Below are 21,895 nucleotides of genomic sequence, written 5' to 3'. Positions count from 1 at the left end.
AAATTGACACATCAAGTTATTAGCCTTTAATTTTCTTTTTTCCAACACTACTCCACCTCCACGCCCTGTGATACGGGGCTGATGAACATAACTGTATCCAGGAGGAGCTGCTTCATTAAAACTTACATATTCGTCTACTCTAGCCCATGTCTCTGTTAAACAGAGTGCATTTAGTCTGTTAATCTGAATTTATTTCGTTTACTATCACAGCTTTTGATGCAAGCGATCTAATGTTTAGAAATCCTAGCCTTAGCTTAATATTGCTGCTCACTTCATGTTGATTATTTAATTTAATTTTAATTAGATTTTTAAAACATCGCCCTGTTATTCTTATACCTGCCACTATGGCTGCCATGATTAGTCGACTAGTCACGACTATGCCGACTACTAAAATAGTCGACGACTAATTTATTAGTCGATGCGTAGTTTTTTTTCCTCTCCAAACTGCTGCGACAGTTTCCACTGCTGCGTCTGCGTTTGTCCTTGACGCACATGCGCAGTTTAGTGGAAACCGGGGTAGACAGTTGACGACATCCCTGGACGTTATACAGACAGGCTCTGGTATCGTGGCTACCCGGCTACGGAACTCAAAAGTGCGGGATCATTTTCCGTAGTCGGGTTCCGAAACGCGTGCAATATCTGCAAGGCAGAACTTGCCTTCCACGGCAGCACAACCACGTACCTGAAGCATGTTGTGGCTACTTGTGACAACGATGAATAGGGACCGTCATCTCTGTAATCTAAATTGCTTGTTAGCTGCTAAAGTTACCATAAACAGAGCGTTAACTTAGTACTTACTTATCGCAGGGTTGCCAACTTTTTTTTCGGCGTGAGATATCGGATGTGTGGTGTGTGAGCGTGTGAAGACGGTCAAATGCGTGTCTCTCACTCTCAATGCGTGAGAGTTGGCAACCCTGCTTATCGTGGTAACTGTAAAAGTTAACATTAGTGATGGCGATTGGTTTAATTAGCCTTAGCACGCATTCGTGTATTTTCTGTAACGTCAGTGAGACCAAAATTTTATTTTTGTGAATAACTCCTTAGTTTCAGGTCCCTACCTAATTTGATTTAAATGTAGCGAAGTTTGATGCCAGAGACTAATGAAAGAAAGAAAAACCTAAAAAAAATCTTTAATGTAGGCCTATTTTTGTGTTTTTTAAGGCAGTGCCTTATCCTTATTTTAATAATTGTTTGTTGCAACAAGCTGCATATTTCATTAAAGGTTTAATGAACTATGATCTTAATTGTTTTTATTTTTTGTTATAGCTGAAATCTAATGATGGTTATATAATAGTTGCATTCTAGTGTGATAAGCTGTATGTTTTATACTCAATTAACGTACAATCCGACTAGTCGACTAATCGTAAAAATTAATCGGTGATTAGTCGACTATTAAAATAATCGTTTGTGGCAGCCCTACCTGCCACGGCTAACAGACACAGTCTCAATGGTTTGGTAGTTAGGGAAGTAAGTTCTACTTAGCTGATTTGCGTGGTTTGTTGTGGCTGGTCAGGCCCGGCGTAGCACGTCCTCGATGTTCCTGGAGAGGACTGCTGAGCCTAGGCGACTGGGGTGAAGTCCATCTCGGCGGTAGAGTGATGGACGCTCTCGGAAACTCTCCCAGTTGTCGACGTAGTCCCCGCCGGCGCTGCTACAGGTGTCCCGGAGACAGAAAAGACGGCTAAATAACTCGCACCCTCACCGGAACGTTGAAAGCGGACCGGAAACAACAAGCCTGGCCGACATCGTCTTCCGCGCGGTGTCCAGAAGAGAGCGGTAGTGCTCCTTCAGGATCTCGCTGCGCCGGGCGAAGGTGTCTACAGCCCCCATGTGAAGGACAAGGGTGCTGAAGTCGTCTCGCTGCTTCAGCACCGAGGGAAGCACCTGGAAAACAGGACGCAGTGGGGGTTCTTTTAGCGCCTGGCAGGCTAATCTTTACGTGTCGTGTTATCGAGTCGCCGATAACAAGGATACCGCCCTTATTCTTCTTCGGTGCCGGCGCTGGTGAGGGTGGTGTTGGACGCAGGGGTGAGGGCGAGGTGGAGGACCCGGAGCTGAGCACCTCGAACGGGTTCGCAGAGGAGAAGTCCGGCTGAGGTAGGGGTGACAACGCCGGCTGCCTTCCGCTTCCTCGCTGGCGCTCCCAGCCTGGTGCCCGGGTCAAGATGGCGGTCGCACTGAGCCGCCGTGACTTGGGAGTGGAGACGGCCGAGTAGGCAGAGTCGCGGGCAGCCTCGAGCCTGGTCTTCTCCTGGGTGAGCTCCGCTTGCTTCTCCAGAAGACGCTGGATCTGCCAACCCAACTTGTCCAGCTCCGAGCCGAGCCTGACGAGAGCTCGTTCCTCAGCGGTAGCCATGAAAAACAGGGGAGACAAAACAGAGGGAGAAAGAAAGAAACGGGGAGAAAACGGAAACGAGATAAAATAATTAGACGTCGGTAAGTGTATTATACTGATTTAGAATTGTAGTGTTTAATGTAAGTGTATTAGGCTATAGCTAAGCTATGCTAATGTGATACGTGAATCCGCGTTTGCGTGCGAGCGTGCTGCTGTGCGCCGGTGAAACGAAACAGGAGTGTCATAACCGTACACAGCCAGGTTCCTGCTTTCTCTGGTTGCTTCTCGTTTAATGGTGTCTCACCACCTCTCTGTTATGCTTTCTCTTTACTTATTCGAGTATCTATCTCCTGCGTCACTTCCTGACTCATCTCAAGTTTTCCCAATCCTGTATTTCTTCCTATCCGTCTTGCCTATTTTTGGGAAGGGTTTTATTTTGCTGCGGCGTTTTTTGCCAGTTACTGCTGGCGTCCTTTGTTTCGTTTTCCTATCCGTTTTGCCTATTTTTGGGAGGGGTTTTATTTTGCTGTGGCGATTTTTGCGACAGTTTCAGTTACTTCTGCTGGCGTCCTTGGTTTTGTTTTCGCGTTGCATTTATCCGCGTTTTTTTTAGTTACTGTTATTTTGCTTCTTTCTCCCTTCTCTCTGCGGTTGAGTGTTATTTTCCATGCGTTGTATTTTCTATTTATTCCGTGCCCTCACGGTTTTTGTTTCTATTATTTTGCGCGTTGAGTCTTCTGCTTTGTTTGTTCTGGGTCGCTGTGCGCGTTTCCCTCTCGCTAATACATTTGACAAGTATCAAACGTCTTGCTCTTGCGAGCTTTCACTTGGGTCCACCCTTCTCTATATTATTTCACTTGGGTCCACCCTTATCTATATTATTTCACGCGGTGTGTACGTTCCCATGCTCACCACGTTACACAAGCCTTGCACACGAGCTTCATTGTGTCAAGTTCGGTCTTCCCAAAAAAACCAAAATGAACCCATATTTTTGCCTTAAATGAAGACAGGACAGGTTGAATATCTCTTTCCTCCATTTGTTTTGAAACTTTTCCGCACATGAGTGTGTCCCAGAATCTGCTGCGTAAAGTTTCGCGCAATTTTGTAATTACGTAACGCGAGACTTCACCATGACTTCACGATTTTGGGACATTTAAAATTCTGAATCGTAATAAATGAGAATCCATTTTTGATATGAATCGATTTTTTATTTGTTTATTTTTTGGCACACCTCTAATATCTTCCCTCTTAGTGGGCGGGCTTAACTGTATGATAATTTCCGCCCGCTGTGGCGACGCTAGCTGCCGTTAGCGTACCACCGCTAGCTAGTTTCGATTCATTCCTTTGATGCCCTCACGCACGTTGTTTTACATATTCCGCTTCCGAGGAACACAGAGCTGTGGAACCTTATTTTGCTTAAGAAGTTATCTAGTACAAATATTATTGTTTATTGCGTTTCTAAAGTTACTGTCGTCTCAAATTTTTTTTCTTTATTGCAGTTAATTCGGAGAGGAAACTTTTATTTTTTGGGGGGGGTGCAGGCCCAGGTTTAATGGTCACGGTTCGCTACTGTATAACAAATACTTGAAGATATTTCACATCCATCCCAAATAACATGTCTTACATTTGTCAATGAACAATAGCAGTAAGTAATATCAACGAGTCGCTGGTCTCCAAAGAAGTTATGCAAACTCAATGTGGTTTTTTAAAATGCAGGTTAGCCCAACAAAAGTCGTAGCAGACAAAAATATATTAAATCTGTAGTGGTTTAGCACTACCATAGAGAATGAATGGGAAACAGTTTAGGGATGTTTAGCTAAAAGGTTCTCTGTTCTTGTATGTGGGCCTGTTGCAAATAGCTGTAACAAAGTCAACCAATAAGATTTAAGCAGTCCTGATGCTGACTTCCACTATTGGAAGGGTTCAAATACACACTGAACTATTACCAAATATGGGAGGTATAAGTATAAATCCTTAAATATTTAAAAAAATTGTTTTTATATTTATCAAATGTTGTGAATGCTGTTGAACATAGTAAAAGTGTTTAGAATATCATCTGCAATGATTGATGTACTGCTCAATTGGACTGAAACTTCATATTTTGATGCATTCTAATGACACAGAACCTATTATTGTAGATTGCATAAATAAGAAAATGCAAAAATGTGTATAAAATGAATCTGGTATATCATTATTGTTTAAGAAGGAAAGTGCCATTTAACTTGGGGTTTTATTTATCAACATAGCATAGAAAAACACACAATTTTTTTTTTTTACCAACGCGGAGCAACTGCTTATTACACATATACACATAACTATGTCAATATGTACATATATACATATATGTATATAAACTGACATTTCAGTCAATAATTTTGTCCTTTCTTCCACCTGTCTGTCTCATAGAATGGGGACTCCTTCCTGGTCATCTCCTTGGCCATACCCTTATGTTGGTATAGAGAGTACACTTTAGATCAGGGATGCACAACTTGAAGGAGGCGCCGGGCCACAAATAAAGGTAAAGCTGCTTGATGGGCCACCATGGGGTAGCGATTGTATATTGTTGACTGGGGGTGGCGAGTGTAAAATGGAGACAAATTAAGTATTATATCGCAGTCGATTCTTAGTGTTGACTTGTAACTCCCGCGGTAGCCCAACTACTGTTGGTTCGTCGTTCAAATTCAGGCACGAAGCCAGAAGGCGGGCCAAATTATTTATCAACCAGTGGGCCGCAACAGAGGCGCCGGCGGGCCGCATGTTGTGCACCCCCTGCTTTAGATGGACAGTAAATGTATTTCCCTGCCACTCCAGGGAAGCCCGTATGGATGCGTGGGCTGTTTGGTCCCTGTTTCAGGTCCATGTGGCAGAATCTGCAGCTGTGGCTTGCTTGTTCAGAGTCTGGACTTTTCCCCTTTTCATCTTTCTTCTCCTCCACCCGTTTCTTGGTGGCCTCCAGCTCCCTCGGGAAGAATTCTGTAGGTGCAAATTCTTCAAATGGCATTTTGGGGTTAGAGTCCATAGGCAGCATAACTTTGATAGACTCTGATCAATAAAAATAATCACACAGGCCCTTGCTGGTCATATCAAGTCTCATATCGAGACTTGGGCTGGCCACACGCCAAACAGGTCTTTGTCTGCCTTCTCTTAACCTCTGGCTGTTGCTTTTGTTGCTGCCACTTCATCGAAAATAGTGGAGGGTGTCGTGAAGTCTTCTGTCATAGGTGTCAACAGGGCAGGTGCAGGTGAGCCAACAATAGCAGGCTCCATGGTGACCACAGGAACACTGCTTGTTCACTCATGCCACAGCTGCTGAGTCTGCAGAAGTTTTTCCGGGCTCGTGTTCAAAGAAGAACTGGTGTTAAGTAGCTTTGCCAGGTGCTTCACATAGCGGGACATGTGCAGTTTGGTTGTGGGGTGCAGCAAGCTGTTGGGATCTGTAGCAGACTGATGGACCATGTCTGCATATTCTCGATTCACAAGCTTCAGCATGTTCTTCTCCCCATGGTACTTCTACAGTAAGTGGTCGATTGCGTCTTTCATGGGTGGCGTGCAGCGTGTGTGGTCAAACACAAAAACCCGTCCACTCGTCTTAATGGGTCCTGTGCGAGTGCTCCATGGAGAAGACCTTAGTGGCAGGGGCAGAGAATGTAAGATTTCTGGAAAACTAATCAATAAAGGTTCCTTAGTTGATAATGATTTTGCATTACTATATAATGCAAAAATGTATGTACAAAACATTGATTACTTACCAATTGCTGCTGAAGGGTCCTTTTTGTCTTCTGACACCACCTGCTCAGTGAGTCAGCAGATGGTGAACGGCTGAAGGATGGTGTCTGTTCACTGGATGCCATGCCAGAGTGGTGTTAGGCTGGAGAAGAGTACCAAGTTTGGAGCTTAGAAGAAGTGGGTGTCTGCACAGGAGATGGCGGCACAGAAGCAGCTGTTTCGTCTCTCTTTTGGCGTCTGTGTTTGTACCAATCCAAAAGGATCGGACAGCAACCTGGCTCTCTGTACTCTAGGCCAAGCCTCTCTCCGGTGTCTGTTAGAGAGGTGAAGTGTTGGATACTTCTGCTGCCCAGTCACTCTCTTGGAGGCAGAGTTCAGCTCAGCAATTAAAGCTGGATCAAAGACAACAGTGAGGATGACTTCCAGCTGCTTAACGTCCAGTAGCTGTTGATAATTCAAACGTGCCACCCCCATCATGCCCAGGGCCTGGAACAGTTCAGTGGAGACGCGAGTCTCTGTGATCCACTAGGCCTGGTGGAAATGGTACCCCTCCTGCTGTGATGTACCTCTGACAGGAATCCAGATGGGGACTTTGGCACCTTCACCAGGTACGTGGTTCAGCTGAAGAGTTCCTCCATACCTGTACATTATGCCCTGGGAGAATTTAGGGGTCACTGAGAGTTCCTCCATACCTGTACATTATGCCCTGGGAGAATTTGGGGTCACTGAGGCAACCTTGGAGAATGTGCACTCTCTGGATGCGCCACGTCTTCAGCATGGATGACAGAGTGGGACATTGCTGAGGTCTGTAGCCAGATGAAAATGCCTAAGGACTTTCTCCACTCTGTCCAGCAGCTCCACATGTTGTGGAATTTTGGTCCTGCAGTGCTCTCGTATGTGTTGCTTTGTAGGATTGGCTGGATGGTTACCACAGAATACATGGGCATCCCTAAGATTCTTTAAGTCCTCCTGATCCACCACAGAGAAGGCAGCAGAAATCGCTGAACAAAGGATGATGCTCAGAGGTGCACTCGCATGAAAAACGCCATGCAGTGGAACAAGTCCAGTTTCACAACAATGTTGGCATTGTAATGTGGCCATGAGGCACAAGTGCTGAGGAGGCATGAGCAACAATGGAAGGGGTAGTTTTCTAGGCATCCCAGTGTAGATGTTCACCAGGCATGCACGGTGAACACAGCACAGCAGTCCCTAAATGTAATGACAACAAATGCAAAACAATTTACAATTCTTTTGTACATTTACGGCATTTAGCAGACGTTCTTATCCAGAGCGACTTACAAAAGTGCTAAGTGTTTAGTCAGAATATGCATCTCTATCTAGTATAAACAGGTTTAAGTCCAAACTACTCAATCACTGCCATAAACAGTTGCCAGTGCGGATACCTTGAAAGAAGACAACAAAATATAAAATTAGACATAGACCAATACCTAGCAAGACTGAAATACCTACAAGACTACATACAGTATGAGTGCAATAATTTGCAAGTGTTCCCAGAGATAGATATTTTGTAAATAGAACCAAAAGAAAAAATACTGTTATACATTACAAAGGCAGTAAAAAAGTAAGATGGCTGTACTCACCTGTCCATCCAGTGATAGCCTGCCTTTTCCACTCCAGCATCACTGTATCTCTTAGCCATTCCCTGGTACATCAGCTCCAAGGACTTCAGTCTCAGACTGAACCATCACCCAGGAAACAATCAGCCAGTTCTCATTCATGATGGCATAACTGGACAGATGCTAGTGTAACCTTCCGTGCAAACTTCCTGGTGTGGTCAGACCTGAAGACCTGCCCAAAGGTGCCTTGGAGGCAGGCAGTCAGTGAGGTAGAATCCGGACACAGATTCCACACCAGCCGTTTGGATCTTCATATGGTCCGAAAGCACATGGTTTGTTTTCCTTCCTCATGAACTGCCCAATGGTCCACTGTCCATACCCTCCAGCCTCTGCATCCCTGACACAGGTATGCCAGATGAACTCTCATATACTTGAGACGCATGAGCTCATTCACCTGTTTTGCCATATCCGTTGGTGAATTGCCACTGCGTCTCAACTCATCCATCACAGACTTACAGATGGCCTTCTTGTAAGTCAGGAACGCAGGTAGAAGGTTGGTAAACCGCTTGAGCAGCTTCTCCAGCCATCGCGGACTATCAGCAAACCAGTTTCTTTGACAGGCCTTGCAGCAGAGTTGTGAGGCTAATATGTAACTGTCCACTGGTGCCAACAATCACCCAAATCCAGTCCACCCCAGCAGAGACCACCATGGGGACAGCAGGATGTAATTGTTTCTCAACCTGACCATGATGTCTCTCTCAGGCTTCCAGATGAAAAATGGGTAGAGCTGGAAGAAGTTGGGGGCGTGGGAGCTCAGCCGCCATATCAATGAGCTCAGGTTGTGGAGGAAGACGCCACAGTGAAATTGTATTTGCTGGGTCCCGCACTGGGTGAGACCCAGGCCATAGTCAGAGATCCTGAAGTTGTGTCCTCATCCTCATCCACCTTCTGGTGTCGAGAACAGCTCCAGTTGCTCATGTCATGGCTAGCCACAGGAACAGGAACAAATGGATCAACTGAAGGAGCTAGGATATAAAAAGAAAGACAGAACAAAGTCCTTCATATCCTGATAATTATTATACTGAATTACTTGTTCTCTGCATTAAGCTATGTGAAATGGAACACCAGCCAACACGGAAGCAAACCTGGAGTGACTCGGCCCTATCTGCCTTTATGGCACCCGCTGGCATCAACTGGTGCTGACTGCAGCTGAGCAGATGTATCAGGAGGTGGTTTGGACAGTGCCACAGATGGAACTAAAACAAAAATAAATTCAGTCATATCAGAATTGACAATGTATACATGTGTTTGTGTTAGTAGGAACACAATTCCTTCTCCCGCTTCTTTTTTTTTGTAAGTATAAAATGTCTAATTCTTGCAAACCATTACAACCTTACTGTCCAAATTACTACTCAGTAGTCTGATCAGGAAGAACAATATGGTCAATGATGAATTCAAGTGTTGGTATTCAACACTGCTTAACTTGCTTTTAATACAACTTGAGAATAGAAAGCATACTTGCCCTCGGCGAGGTTGAAATCAGTTCGTCATGACTGGAATCAATTCATAGTCCTTAGGACAGTTAGTATAACAGCACTCATCCGTAGTGTTAGTGGAACATGGCCAGAACACACACACAACAGTTTAAGGCAAGGTTCAGTTTTGAAAGACCCGAGTAAGAATAGTTTGTCTAATTCAAGATAAATTACAAGCATGTACTACCAGTCATGTATGTGCATTTTAACAATCACAAGAAAAATGTAAAAGGCCACTTCTGGTCATGCAGAAATACCATACTTGCGTTTTGTTCAAAACGGTGAATATAAATATGAAGAAATTAACTTACCCCAGGGGTTTGGCTGGAGCCCTTGGTGCATGCTTATCAGCACGTGTGAAAACGGAGGCCAACTACTGTCTCTTCTGTAGGTACTGTTGCAGTTTGTACATGCGTGTCCCTGGAATGCAGGTCTTCCCCACGTTGAAGTCTGCATAGCCATCCGCTCTGCTATCCCACAACATCTTCCAGGTGCTCTTGGCCCGAGAGCCAAAGCCAACCAGTTGGTCATCATCTGATAAAGCAGCTGCTAGACCCACGACACTGGCCTCATAGTGGAGAATAGACTGGATCTCTGCAAAATAGCTAAATGCACAAATGCCTGTAGGCTGTCTTTGCTATGCCCCTCGGCCATACAGAGCCCTGAAGCCTTCTCCTCCTGGTCATTCTTCATAAGATACATAGTGTACCCTACATCATTCTCCAAAAGCCACCTGAAAGACTTCCATTTATACTTTCCAAACTGCAGGATGTATTGTCCCAGCACCTCTGTCCTGTCTGAGCAATCCCCTCCTCTCTGACGCATCATAACCAGAGCGTTCTCCCGTACACGAACCGCCTTCAGGGGCGCAGACTTGTCCTGCAGACAGCAGAAATCCAGGAGTCACCGCTAAGCAACAAGCAGGCTGGCTAGGCACGTGGATAGGCAAACAACGTGGTGAAATATATAAGGTGCTTGAGTGGGGTGAAGGGGAGAAAAGACCCTATTAAGGTACTGGAAAAGTTCTCATCAGGCTAAGAAAAACCAAGTTCTGCAAGGCAACTACATGCTCAAAAGCAAACCAAAAACCATGCCCAAGTTGCGGTAACCACATACAACACAAGTGGAGCCAACGGAAATGTCCTGCTGAAGGTTCTGTATGCTCTTACCGTCACAAACCAAACCGTAAATGCTCAGTGTGGAAACAGCCCAGGATGCTTCAGAAGATGAAATTCTGGATATCAATGTGATGTGGAAGAAGTTGATTTGGTTACAGCAACTCCAGAAGACAAATGGACAGCAAATGTGAGTACCGTCACAAGATGTCAAGTTCAGAATAGACACAGGTACAAAGTGTGACGCACTTTAAACAACCAAAGTACTGCGATCTTACTCTAGTCACAAGCTGAAGCCAGTAAGTGCAGTTGATCTCACAGTGGAATACAAGAACTGAAGTAACAGCAGAATTTTAAATAGTGAACATAATGCGAGAGAACATGCTAAGTGGAAGCGCAGCAGAAGCTCAAGGCCTAATAGTCTTGATTTATTGCAAACAGGCACTGACGAAACTAAGACTAAACAGGACAGTGTGGCTTCAAAAGAGCAAAAAATACCAATTGGGCTGGACTACTTTCCAGAATTGGTGCACACCACTGGAACATTACCAAGAAAGTACACCATTAAGATTGATCCAAATGCAAAAATGGTGTGAATGTCAGGCGAGGTGTCCCGCCCCCTCAATGTAAAAAATAAGACCCATTTATTTTACAACAATCGCTACATGGTGCCCCCTCGGCCGCTCGACAATCGTTACACGCACCCCCCCCCACCCCCCCCCCCCCCCCCCCCGAAATATTTTCTGACGCCCCCTCACTGTATATGTTCTGGCGCCGGCCCTGCCCTCCCCCCTTTTCTCCCTTTTTTTTCTCCTTTGTATTATTTTACCCTTTGGTTATACGTTCTTCCCCCAAAGAGTATTGTTATTGTGTTCTTATATGTACTTTTGAGAAAAAAAAAATTGTGATTAACCACAACACAGTCTTTTAAGTAGTTGCGGGTGTGGTAAAGACACCTTGAGGAAGTGAAGTGCTAGCAACCTCTCCTTCCAAGTTAGCTGAAGTTCAAGTTTAGGATCTGTTTGTTTATATAATGGAGACAATTATTTTATGTATAGAACAGTCTGATATGACATTGTTGATGTATAAGCTTTAGCCAACAAATGTATCAGTGTTGGTTACTGCAGCAGATATTACGCAGATGTTTCTGTAGCTGAAGGGGGGAGATGTAATGTATGGATAGTTCAGAAATGCGTTTTGTAAATGCTGTTTGATTGTGCTGTACCTGTGAGCCTCAATATAAACGTGCAGCTCCTGCAAGCCTGGCTGTGTTGTCCATTATATTACATGTATTTTATTTACAGTAGGTCAAGATGCAAGTAATAAAAAATATATATACCTGTAATGAAGAAATGGTGAGGGGGGTAAGAGCACAGTTTCTAGATCAAAGACCAAGAAAGAATTACATTTGATTCATTAACTCTCTGAAACCATACTCTGGTAGTACAATAGGCCTGATGCATCATTCAACGCTCCATCTGGTATTAACCAACACTAGCTCAGTTAATCTCTTTTGGACAGTCTAATGCATAACCGTTATCAACACTGAATCAGGTCTGTATCTTATATTTAACATAAATCATTCACTTAAACACAAAAAAGTAAAGTCTGTTTACCACAAGTAGTTCCTCAAGGCTTACCAAGTGACCGATAGTCACGTTATTTCACCACAGTCGCTATTGATAAATTTCTCCAATCGAGCGATGTTCACCAATTGGTGAAACAGCACTACTGTAGTGACAGTACTGTGCTTAAAATATTGTATAAGAAACATTTGCAGACATTTTACATCCATCCCAAATAACATATCTTGCCTTTGCTCCATGAACAATGACACTAACAGCCCGTCAACGCAAACACTATAGTGACATTTAAGTGCTGATATAAAACATGAAAATACTTGGACAAATACTTGGGTCTTACATTTGTCCCATTGCAAACTGCGTTAAGCAAACTGCGGTTTTTTTTTTTTTTTTTTTTTATGGAGGTTAGCGCCACAAGTCGTAGTGGACAAAAATATATTACATCCGTAGTGGTTTAGCACTACCATAGAGAATGAATGGGAAACAGTTTAGGGACGTTTAGCTAAACAGTTCTTGGTTCTCGTATGTGCATGTTAAGTGGTATTAATGTAAACTTAACAAAGGTAATTAAGTGTAGATCAGTATGGAGGTCACCAAAGGTCACATCCTGTTACAGCTTGAAGACTGAAAAAGTTCAGAACCCAGTGACCCAGAAGAACGAGATTCGGACTTACAGGTGTGCTGACGGCCAGTAACGCGACTAGCGCGCCTACGTGCTGGTTCTTAATACATCGGTAGAACAATTGACTTTGTTTGAAATGTAAAGGATAAATGTAAACAAATGGAAAATTAGCTGGAAAATTACTTTTTACCTGTCTGTCTCTAAGTGTCAGACTCGCAGAGCTTCGAGCAGCCGAGCATTGGTGGTTCAGTGGTAGAATTCTCGCCTGCCACGCGGGAGGCCCGGGTTCGATTCCCGGCCAATGCAAGCAATCTTTTTAAAAACATAAGGACATCATACGTGTACACATTCCATTCTACGTTATATTTATAACCTTGTTTTAAAAGGCATATCCCAAGTTTTATTTCATTCTTCCCGTGTTTAGAATTGTCTGAATTCATTATACACAGCCACTTTCCAAACTGTCTTTATGCCTTAGAATTAGACCGCCGTTTCAGTTACTACACCTGATTTTAATTGTTCTGATTTGTTGTCCTTTGCTGTAGCCCATTCAGAAAGGTGCAATGTTAAGTGGCCAGTAGTCAGATATGAGCTTCTACATAAACGTTTTACGGATATTTATTTTGCAGTTTAGTTTTTTCCTTTTTGTTTTTAACAAACGATTTAGTTCCAGGGGAAAGGTCATAGCAAGACATTTTCTAGCAAGGTTAATGTGCACTGTGTGCAGACAACGCAGCTTGTTTGTAAGGAGCTGATTAACTAGCGGTCCACACGTATTGGCCACGGTCCTTACACTTGTCAGTTGTGTTAAAGCTATGTGTGCTGTGTGCACGGGTTACAACACAGGTTCACATATCAGACCTGTAATTTAGTCTAGATACATCTACCTTTTGGATGATTTTTTTTTCTAATCGTTTCTACGCCTAACAAAGACTGAGATATTTGCACATTAGACTGCTCCCCTTGCATACATGAAGATCTATCGTTAGCTCCGTTAGCCTCGGTTTATTAAATAACATTTATCAACACTTAAATATTCTGAAACCTGAAGTGTAATAAAAACACGTCCGGACGTCGTACGTTGGTATTTTTAAGAGCTAAAAATACAATAATTTAAATACAATTAGACTTTTAAAAAATGGATGTTTGACAACTTCGTCGACAAAACAATGACTGTATGCGTAATTGAGTTTAGAGTCTTAAACTGAATCTTAGACCGCGAACAAAATTATGAACGTAAAATGAGAGACGCAAACAAAAGAAAGAAACACAAAAGGGAGAAAGTATTCCAACAAATTTCATAGCAGTGCGAAAGAATAGGGACGTAAATGGGGGAGTGTGCGTCACGTTTGTCTTCACTAGGCACAGCGCATGCGCGAGCTTCCAGACTCTAGAGCACAATAGGCACAGGTCACGAATCCGGACCGAAATGATGTCTCATACGGACCCGAAACTGATACCAAAACAAACGATATCGTAAAATCTTATTGAGCACTTTCTGGTTTACCGGCGCTGCTTTTACGGTCCTTACAGAAGTGGTCACGAGTCCAGAGAAACCTACGGACAAATGGCATGCGAGTTTGGCTATACCACGTGATACGGACCAATGGCATGCGAGTTTGGCTATACCACGTGATACCAGCGAGCCTTTGAAACGAAGTGAGAGCGGATGGGAGTTTGTGGAAGACGCGACCTAGCGAAATATGAGAATAAAAATATAGACAAACTGATAGTCGAGACGGAGAAGTAGACAGAGGAGGGGGAGAGCCAGGCGGAGGAAAGGGAGAAATCCATTAGGAAGGCGAGACAGAGGAAAGGACAGAAAACTTGGTTAAGAAAACCACTATTTAATGTGATATATATATTAATATCACATTAAATAGTGTCATGAAATAAGTTTTAATTCCCCTGCTCTAGAGCAACTGCTGTTGGAGTCCCAGCCTTCACCTCAGGGCACACCAAGTATGCACAAGTCAACATTCTTCCAGCCAGGAAAAACCTGTCTTGACATGCTCTGGTTAACAGTTCGCATTCTTACACATGGGGAACCATCTTTATACGTGGTGCACTGGTAACAACGTATTCACACCCCAAAGAAATGAACAGACAAAACACCATTAGTTTATATTAGTTCATCTTAGAAAGAAGGCGAACACGAGAGAGGGGAGTGCGGTTGTAGTGTCCTCTTAGAGAATCAAACGTGGAGGATCACTGGATCCCTCCCGTCTCACACGATATGGTGTCAGTGTTGCAGTAGATACCACGCTTGCTTTCATTCGTCTTCACTTATTACCTCCATTCGAGCGTCTCGCCATATAAGGGTTGTTCTGAGTCTTCTCCACAAACCTGCCCGTATTTGTGGGGTTTCCATATATGGGAGATGGTTTCTGTCTCGGCCTCCTATTGGCTGATAGTTACCTGGGCACACGTTACCTGTAATCACCTTTATTCCACCGCATTCCTGTCTTATCACAAAAATCATACATATTTAACCTGGTAGCGAGAGCATCTGATTAACTCCAGCTGTGATTGTTTTTTACATGATTAAATGCGCTTAAAACTGCAGAAACGTAGGTTCCTCCCCAGACGACGTTTCTTGATTTTCCTTCCTTGTTGGAGAGGTGGGGACAGGAGAGGAGGTGTGTTCAGCGCCTCATACCTGCTCAGACCTTACACACTCGCCGCTTTCTCCCTGCGCCCTTTCTCATCCAGATCAGCGGCTCTCCTTCTATCTTCAATCTGAGCGTGAGACATGGTGAGTAGCAGAACCTTTTGGACGGAGACTCTTTACGCAAACAAATGATCCGATCGGGTTTTCCGCACACGAAACGACGGCGTGCCGGAAATCTGGTTGTCGATGAAGTGCGTGTCACATGCACTTTGAAAAGCAACATAGCGCATGTCTAAATTAGCAACTTGATGAATATTTTGACGATTTTATATTTAATATAAGCAAGGTTAATGAGGAAGCAAACTTTACACCCTTCCCAATAGGCTATAGGATATTTTAAGAGAAATTGGTTTACCTGAAAACGCTGACGTGTACCGACTAGTTTTGACATGTTTGCAGTAGAAAAGAATGTGGAATCTGCTGTAGACGGTGAGGTGTGTTTTTACTGCTGTAGAAGGTAAACTAGGTTCATAAAACATCTCCATGCATGTAAATTAAAATGCATAATTCATAAATATGAATTTTATTGAAAAGGCAAACAAATGTTCATTACGTCACTCGCATCACGTCTGAAACTTTAAAAACGATTTTACATGTTGGTTGGGTCCCAATCTTGAGCCACAAGGGTTGTAAGGAAGTGTTTATTTCCTGTACAAGTTCCTTGTGGCTAATGTTATCGTTTAAACACATTAGCTATATTCAATCTGGTATTTTTTTATTTTTGGCATATTACACATTAGTATTGACTATAATGACCTAGAGTTTGGTTCAAAACACTCTGAACTTGTGCCTTACATTTACATTTATGGCATTTAGCAGACGCTCTTATCCAGAGCGGCTTACATGATTTATCACGTGCTTAAATATAAAAAAATAAATAAATTGAGAATTGATTGCTGAGCCTGCCACAAACTGAAATTATCAAAGGATGTGAATAAGTAGTTGAGCTTTTGCTTTTAACTTTGCATATTCCGGTTTAGAGCGAATTCGGCTTGTGGAAGCCATTTTAGGTCTTTCATCTGTGCGCTGCAGTGAAAAGAACATTCATCTTCCCACTGGATATAAGCTGTTTTTACTCTTGTATGGTAATTCTGATCACCTGTCTTTCTCTCCACTCTGTATCTAGGCCTCTGGTGTAGCAATAAGTGATGAGGTTGTCCAGCACTTTGCAGAAATCAGAGTGCGCTCTCTGGGATGCGACGAAAAAGAGCGTTATAAACTGCTCATCATGCGGCTTAGTGATGACCATAAGAGCATCATCGTGGACCACGAATGCTCACTGAAGATTAAGGACCTCGACGATGAAGACGACATCTTCAAGAAGGTCATCAGTATGCTTCCTGAGTGTGACTGTCGCTACGGTCTTTATGACTGCACCTACAAGACCAAGGAGACTCTAAAGGAGGACCTGGTCTTCATCATGTGGTACAAATCTGTCTTCTTGCTCTTTCAGCAGCTTCTGTTCACGCAGTAATATCTAGCCTGTAAGGGTTTAGTCAGGCTGCGTTTCTTTACCTTTTTTTTTTTTTTTTTTTTTGTTTTTTTTTTTTTATATAAATGCTGGCGCTTGCCTGTAAAGTCAAAAATTGACTTTGCTTCAAGTTCAGTTAATTTAAAAAAACCACGGCCTCAAGAGATGGTAGAGATGTGTCTTGAGAGGAAAAAAACTGCAGAGTACCTAACTTGATAGAATTCAGCTTAATAGAATTCTAGGACTCCTTGTGAGCTCCTAATTTATTAGCATAAGTGTTACTTATGTGGAGATAACATGGCTCTTTTGAAAGTCTCTGGACAAGATCACCTGCTTAGTGCTGTAAATCTAAATGTACAGTCCCTCTGTCTGACTCTGCTTAAGTTACCTACTGAACACTTGGACTGCACAGAATGCCAATGGCTCAGGTTTCCTTATGACAACTCATGATTGACATTAAATCGAATGTGATGAATGTGTGTGGTTTGTTTGTCTAGGGCCCCTGATGGTGCGCCCTTGAAGAGTAAAATGGTATATGCGAGTTCCAAAGTAGCTCTCCGGTCCAAGCTGAAAGGTGGGTTTGGGGTGTGTTTTTGTTGATGACTTTGGGGATTTTTGTGCTGCGTCTTTGAAACCTTCTGCTGTTTTGCAGGTCTGAAGTATGAGTGGCAAATAAATGACATTGCGGACAAAGAACTACAATGTTTAGTGGAGAAGTTGGGAGGGAGAGGCATCGTCTTGGCTGTGGAGGGAAGATGCATCTGAAAGACGTCACCAAAGGCCCCTTAACTCCCAATTAGACCGTCTTTACAAATGGTTTTTGCTGGTATAATATAATTTCCATTATGTAAAAAAAAAAAAACCTTGTAATCATTGATCTGGTATGATTTGGATATTGGAGGTATACCATCAGTTGGGAGGATAGTCACATTCTCAGTAGCTCAGGTTTTTTGTTTGGTTTTTTTTTTGTTTTGTTTATGAGGAGTAAACACCCCAAAAGCTCCATGCTTCACTTTCTGCACCGTTTGAAATCTGGCACTTATGGGGAGGTGGGGAGTTCTGGAACGTTGAGACTTCACACCTGTTTGTCAATATTGCAAAAACTGCAATTTGATGTTTTCAGTGATTTTGTCAGTGGTTACATTCTCAATAAAAATGTGACCTCATTCAGAGTCTGTGTTTTATGACGTGTAAATAATCTCTTGCCTAGCAGGGCTGTCCTGTTCTGGCTGTGGTGATCAGGTGTGGTCTCTGCTTGAAACATGCGTGCCCTGCCTGTGAAAATGTAATTTCTCCATCAGTGGGACCAGGCACCCTGAAGCAGGACTCCCTCTGTAATGTGTAACTATAGATGGTCTGGACCATTTTTTGGTTATGGGTATGAAGGAGAAATGCTAGCCGTGTTGGAGCAGGCGTAGTTAAACAGCAGAGGGAATTACAGCAACACTGGCCAGTCAGGGGTATAAGCCACCTCACGCAACAGAAGGAAGTGTGGACAGTACAGAGTCTGTTGGACTGCCCCTAATATTGCATGAGACCACAGCTTGAAGATGATATATGTACACGCAAGCCATTGTCCACACCTGGTTTCATGGCTTGTCCTGCATGTCTGTGTGCTGGTTGGCTGGTCCTGGCTGGAGTTCAGTGATGGTCCGAGTCCACTATCTACTCTTTTTTTTTTTTTTTTTTTTTTTAATTATATATATATTAAACGCTCCCACATCAGGGCGTTGAATATCCTCATGCTGCAGACATCCTTTAATCCACACATTATACAGTGTTTCAGAACTGTGAACCTTCTCAACCTTTAATACATATCAGGCTAGACTGCATCAGAAAAGGCAGGACAGAGTAACTGAAGTAAATGTAGACAAATGTGATGTGCATCCAGACCCTTCTAATCAATCACAGAAGTGCTGACCGTCAAAGTGGAACAGAACCAAACTGCTCATCATGGCTGTAGAGACGTGCTGCTGTGGACTTTCCTACGTCCCTCTTCTGAGGAGATCTGGATGGGTTCTAGAGTTTAAGATTTCCATGATGAGAGGCTGGTCTGTTGCTGCCTGGTCTTTCTCAGATTGTATCACTGCATCCCTGTCCAGAGCCGGAGTGGCTAATCGGGAGATTTGGGAGGATTCCCGAAGGGGCCGGCTCATGTCAGTCTCTAGTTTGGGCCGATTGGGAGGGGAAAATAATTTCGGTTATGGGCTTGAAACTTCCGGGCTGAAAAAGTATCCCACTCCGGCCCTGTCCCTGTCTATATGCTACCTTAGCCAGAAAAGCCCTTTTCAAAGCTACTCTTCAATGAAAATCTCACAATAATTCAGATAATTCATTTATAAATTTTAGCCAGAAAGGAATAAGTTGTGTACGTGGTTTCTGTAATGAGAGTTGTGCTTGGCTGACCACCAGTCTTTACCATACACACTACTTTTGTTTTGGCAACTGCAAAGGTATTTGTACTGCATTTTGAGGACTGCAAAGCTGTAAACCAGATAAGTCAGAAACCTGTTAGATGCACTACATCCCAGCTATACACAAATATTTAAAAATAAAAAGTCTTTTTGGGGTGCCCCATGTAAACATTTCTTACCAGGTCTTGCAAGTTGTATCGAGCAAAGGGCAAGATATGTAATTGTTTACACTAAATAAGTCATCACCATTATCACTTGAGAAGAGTCACGGGCATTTGCGAACACACACACACTAATTTGTGACCAGTGCGACGTGCGTGAGGTGCTGTCAGCCTGACGCCAGGTGATGGTAGCACCATTGGTTCAAAAAGAAGAAGTGAAGATGAAATAGTGCCTATGTCGACATAATCCATAAACAAACTCATCTCAGGAGGTGGGCATGTCTGGGGTTAGGGCAGGTGTTTCGTGTCAGTTTCTGATTCTTTCTAAAGGAGCTGTTCCAAGATCAGTCACATGACTGCTAAGGCACTGCACTAGTTGAAGTTATACTGTGTATTCTACACTTTATTAGATACACCTGTCCAACTGCTCATTAACACAAATGCCGAATCAGCCAATCGCATGACAGCAACTCAATGCATTTAGGCATATAGACATGGCAAAGGCAATCTGCTGCAGTTCAAAAAGAGCATTAGAACGGAGAAGAAAGGTGATTTAAGTGACTTTGAACGTGGCATGGTTGTTGGTGCCAGACGGGCTGGTCTGAGTATTTCAGTAACTGCTGATCTACTGGGATTTGCACAACCATCTCTAGGGTTTACAGAGAATGATGAGTCTCAATTTCTGCTGCAACATTCGGATGGTAGGGTCAGAATTTGGCATCAACAACATGAAAGCATGGATCCATCCTGCCTTGTATTAACGGTTCAAGCTGGTGGTGGTGGTGGAATGGTATGGTGGATATTTTCCCAGTACACTTTGGGCCCATTAGTACCAATTGAGCATCGTGTCAATGCCACAGCCTGCCTGAGTATTGTTGCTGGCCATGTCCATCCCTTTATGACCACAGTGTACCCATCTTCTGATGGCTACTTCCAGCAGGATAACGCGCCATGTCATAAATCATCTATCATCTCAGACTGGTTTCTTGAACACTACAATGAGTTCACTGTACTCGAATGGTCTCCACAGTCACCAGATCTCAATCCAATAGAGCACCTTTGGGATGTGGTGGAACGGGAGATTCACATCATGGATGTGCAGCCGACAAATCTGCAGCAACTGTGTGATGCTATCATGTGAATATGGACCAGACTCTCTGAGGAATGTTTCCAGTACTTTGTTGAATCTATGCCACGAAGGATTAAAGCAGTTCTGAAGGCAACAGGGCATCCAACCCAGTACTAGCAAGGTGTAGGCCTACCTAATAAAGTGGCCAGAGAGTATATAAATGCACATTTAGTATTTTCACAAATGACAAATCTAAACTATTTCACAATCTTGTTGAATTAACATGTCCGTTATCTTGCAAGGTAGATCAATACATAGTATCAGCCTAAATAACTATTAAACATAATCTATTTACCTGCTCAGAACAGGAGACTGGCCAGTACAGACCTATTACTGCTCAACTGGTACATGTGTAATTCAAATGCACTGCAGGGATACGTATAGTCAAATTCTCAGAACAAAGTTTTTATTAAAGTGTCAATAAACCACTGTCATCGTGTCCGGTTTTTGAGGGTTGTAGTGAAAGTGAAAGTGGCCATACCTGTTCCTACTACTGCAGCTGACGCACCAGAGCTGAACCTTTCTGCTCTAATTCAACCAGAACCTGCTCTAAACACACACACGCACACGACACAGACGACACGATTCGTTTAACGTTAGAATGACTCAGACATGTCTCGTTTTACATTAGATCCACTCTCAACAAACTCGTTTTACATTAGAATGACTTGGAAAGGACTCGTTTTAGATCAGAGTGACTCGGACTCGACTCCTACATTAGAGGGACTCGGACCAGACTCGTTTTACAGTGTGGAGGTACTACCATCAATATCAGAGATCTGATCTGTCAGGACAGAAACTGCGCACTGCACAGTGATTCACCTGAAAAGACTATGCTGTCTTACTTAAACAATTACAGGGCGGTCCCAGTGATTACCTGCTCACTAATGCCATCGGCACGTGAAGTGAAACCAGGACTCTGAGGGTGTGATCTTAGCTTAGTTGGGGTTAGCCTCAGGCCCTGCCAGAACAGACTTCAGGAGTTCAATACTGAGTTCAGTTAAGTGTGATTGTGCTGTCCAAACAAGCAGGAGTTTGGCTCTACCAACAGTAAGGCTGTGCTATCAAATTACATCAGCTCCGACAGAAGCAGAGAAACAGGGTATAATAATGATATGTCATTATTTACGGGACATGTTAACATCAGCTCTGGCAAATGAACTATAATTTAACTAACTTTTATTATAAATTACAAATGACACTTCCATATTCAAACAATTATAACTCTTCCCCCTATAATGACAAATAACAGAATGTTATATTGCTCAGTGAATTACCAAATTTAACTTAGCAATAAATATGATTTCTCAGTCCTGGAGGATCTGTTTAAACTTGTTAAATAAAAATAAGCAATCAGGGCCACAGGGTGTAAAAGAAGATAGCGATGAATCAGTGGATGTTCACAGAACTACCACCACCGTTCTCTTGGCTTCATAGCAGCTTCACGCACATATGTCAAACCATGCTGTGTAGAGCCCGCACTCTAGAAAAACACGTCCTGTCCGGTCAGTTCTACAGAAGACAAGTAAACCCTTCTACATCATTATACAGACCTT

The 21,895-nt window shown here is 43.2% G+C and overlaps 1 protein-coding gene, 1 long non-coding RNA gene and 1 other non-coding gene across 4 annotated transcripts; 2 read left to right on the top strand and 1 right to left on the bottom strand.

Moving 5' to 3' along the window:
• Positions 1-4,540: 4,540 nt before the first annotated feature.
• Positions 4,541-14,900, bottom strand: LOC143476205 (uncharacterized). Of its 2 annotated transcripts, XR_013121238.1 has the most exons (7): positions 13,000-14,900; positions 12,684-12,805; positions 9,161-10,052; positions 8,784-8,894; positions 7,663-8,663; positions 6,085-7,270; positions 4,541-5,960 (listed from the first exon to the last, which is right to left on the bottom strand). It is a non-coding gene; the product is annotated as an uncharacterized LOC143476205 (long non-coding RNA). The 2 variants fall into 2 exon arrangements; XR_013121237.1 differs by having other exon boundaries at positions 12,684-14,900.
• On the top strand, positions 12,729-12,799 carry trnag-gcc (transfer RNA glycine (anticodon GCC)). Its single transcript has one exon. It is a non-coding gene; the product is annotated as a tRNA-Gly (tRNA).
• A 207-nt stretch (positions 14,901-15,107) lies between the features above and the next one.
• On the top strand, positions 15,108-17,801 carry cfl1l (cofilin 1 (non-muscle), like). Its single transcript, XM_076974269.1, has 4 exons — positions 15,108-15,248; positions 16,291-16,589; positions 17,133-17,209; positions 17,288-17,801. Exons 1-4 carry the CDS (start codon positions 15,246-15,248, stop codon positions 17,398-17,400), a joined length of 492 nt encoding a protein of 163 aa, XP_076830384.1. The 5' UTR covers positions 15,108-15,245; the 3' UTR covers positions 17,401-17,801.
• The last annotated feature ends 4,094 nt before the right edge of the window (positions 17,802-21,895 follow it).

The sequence above is a fragment of the Brachyhypopomus gauderio genome, chromosome 15 (genome assembly GCF_052324685.1).
Source record: "Brachyhypopomus gauderio isolate BG-103 chromosome 15, BGAUD_0.2, whole genome shotgun sequence".
Taxonomy (NCBI): Eukaryota; Metazoa; Chordata; class Actinopteri; order Gymnotiformes; family Hypopomidae; genus Brachyhypopomus; species Brachyhypopomus gauderio.
This window is presented reverse-complemented; position numbering and strand designations above follow the sequence as displayed.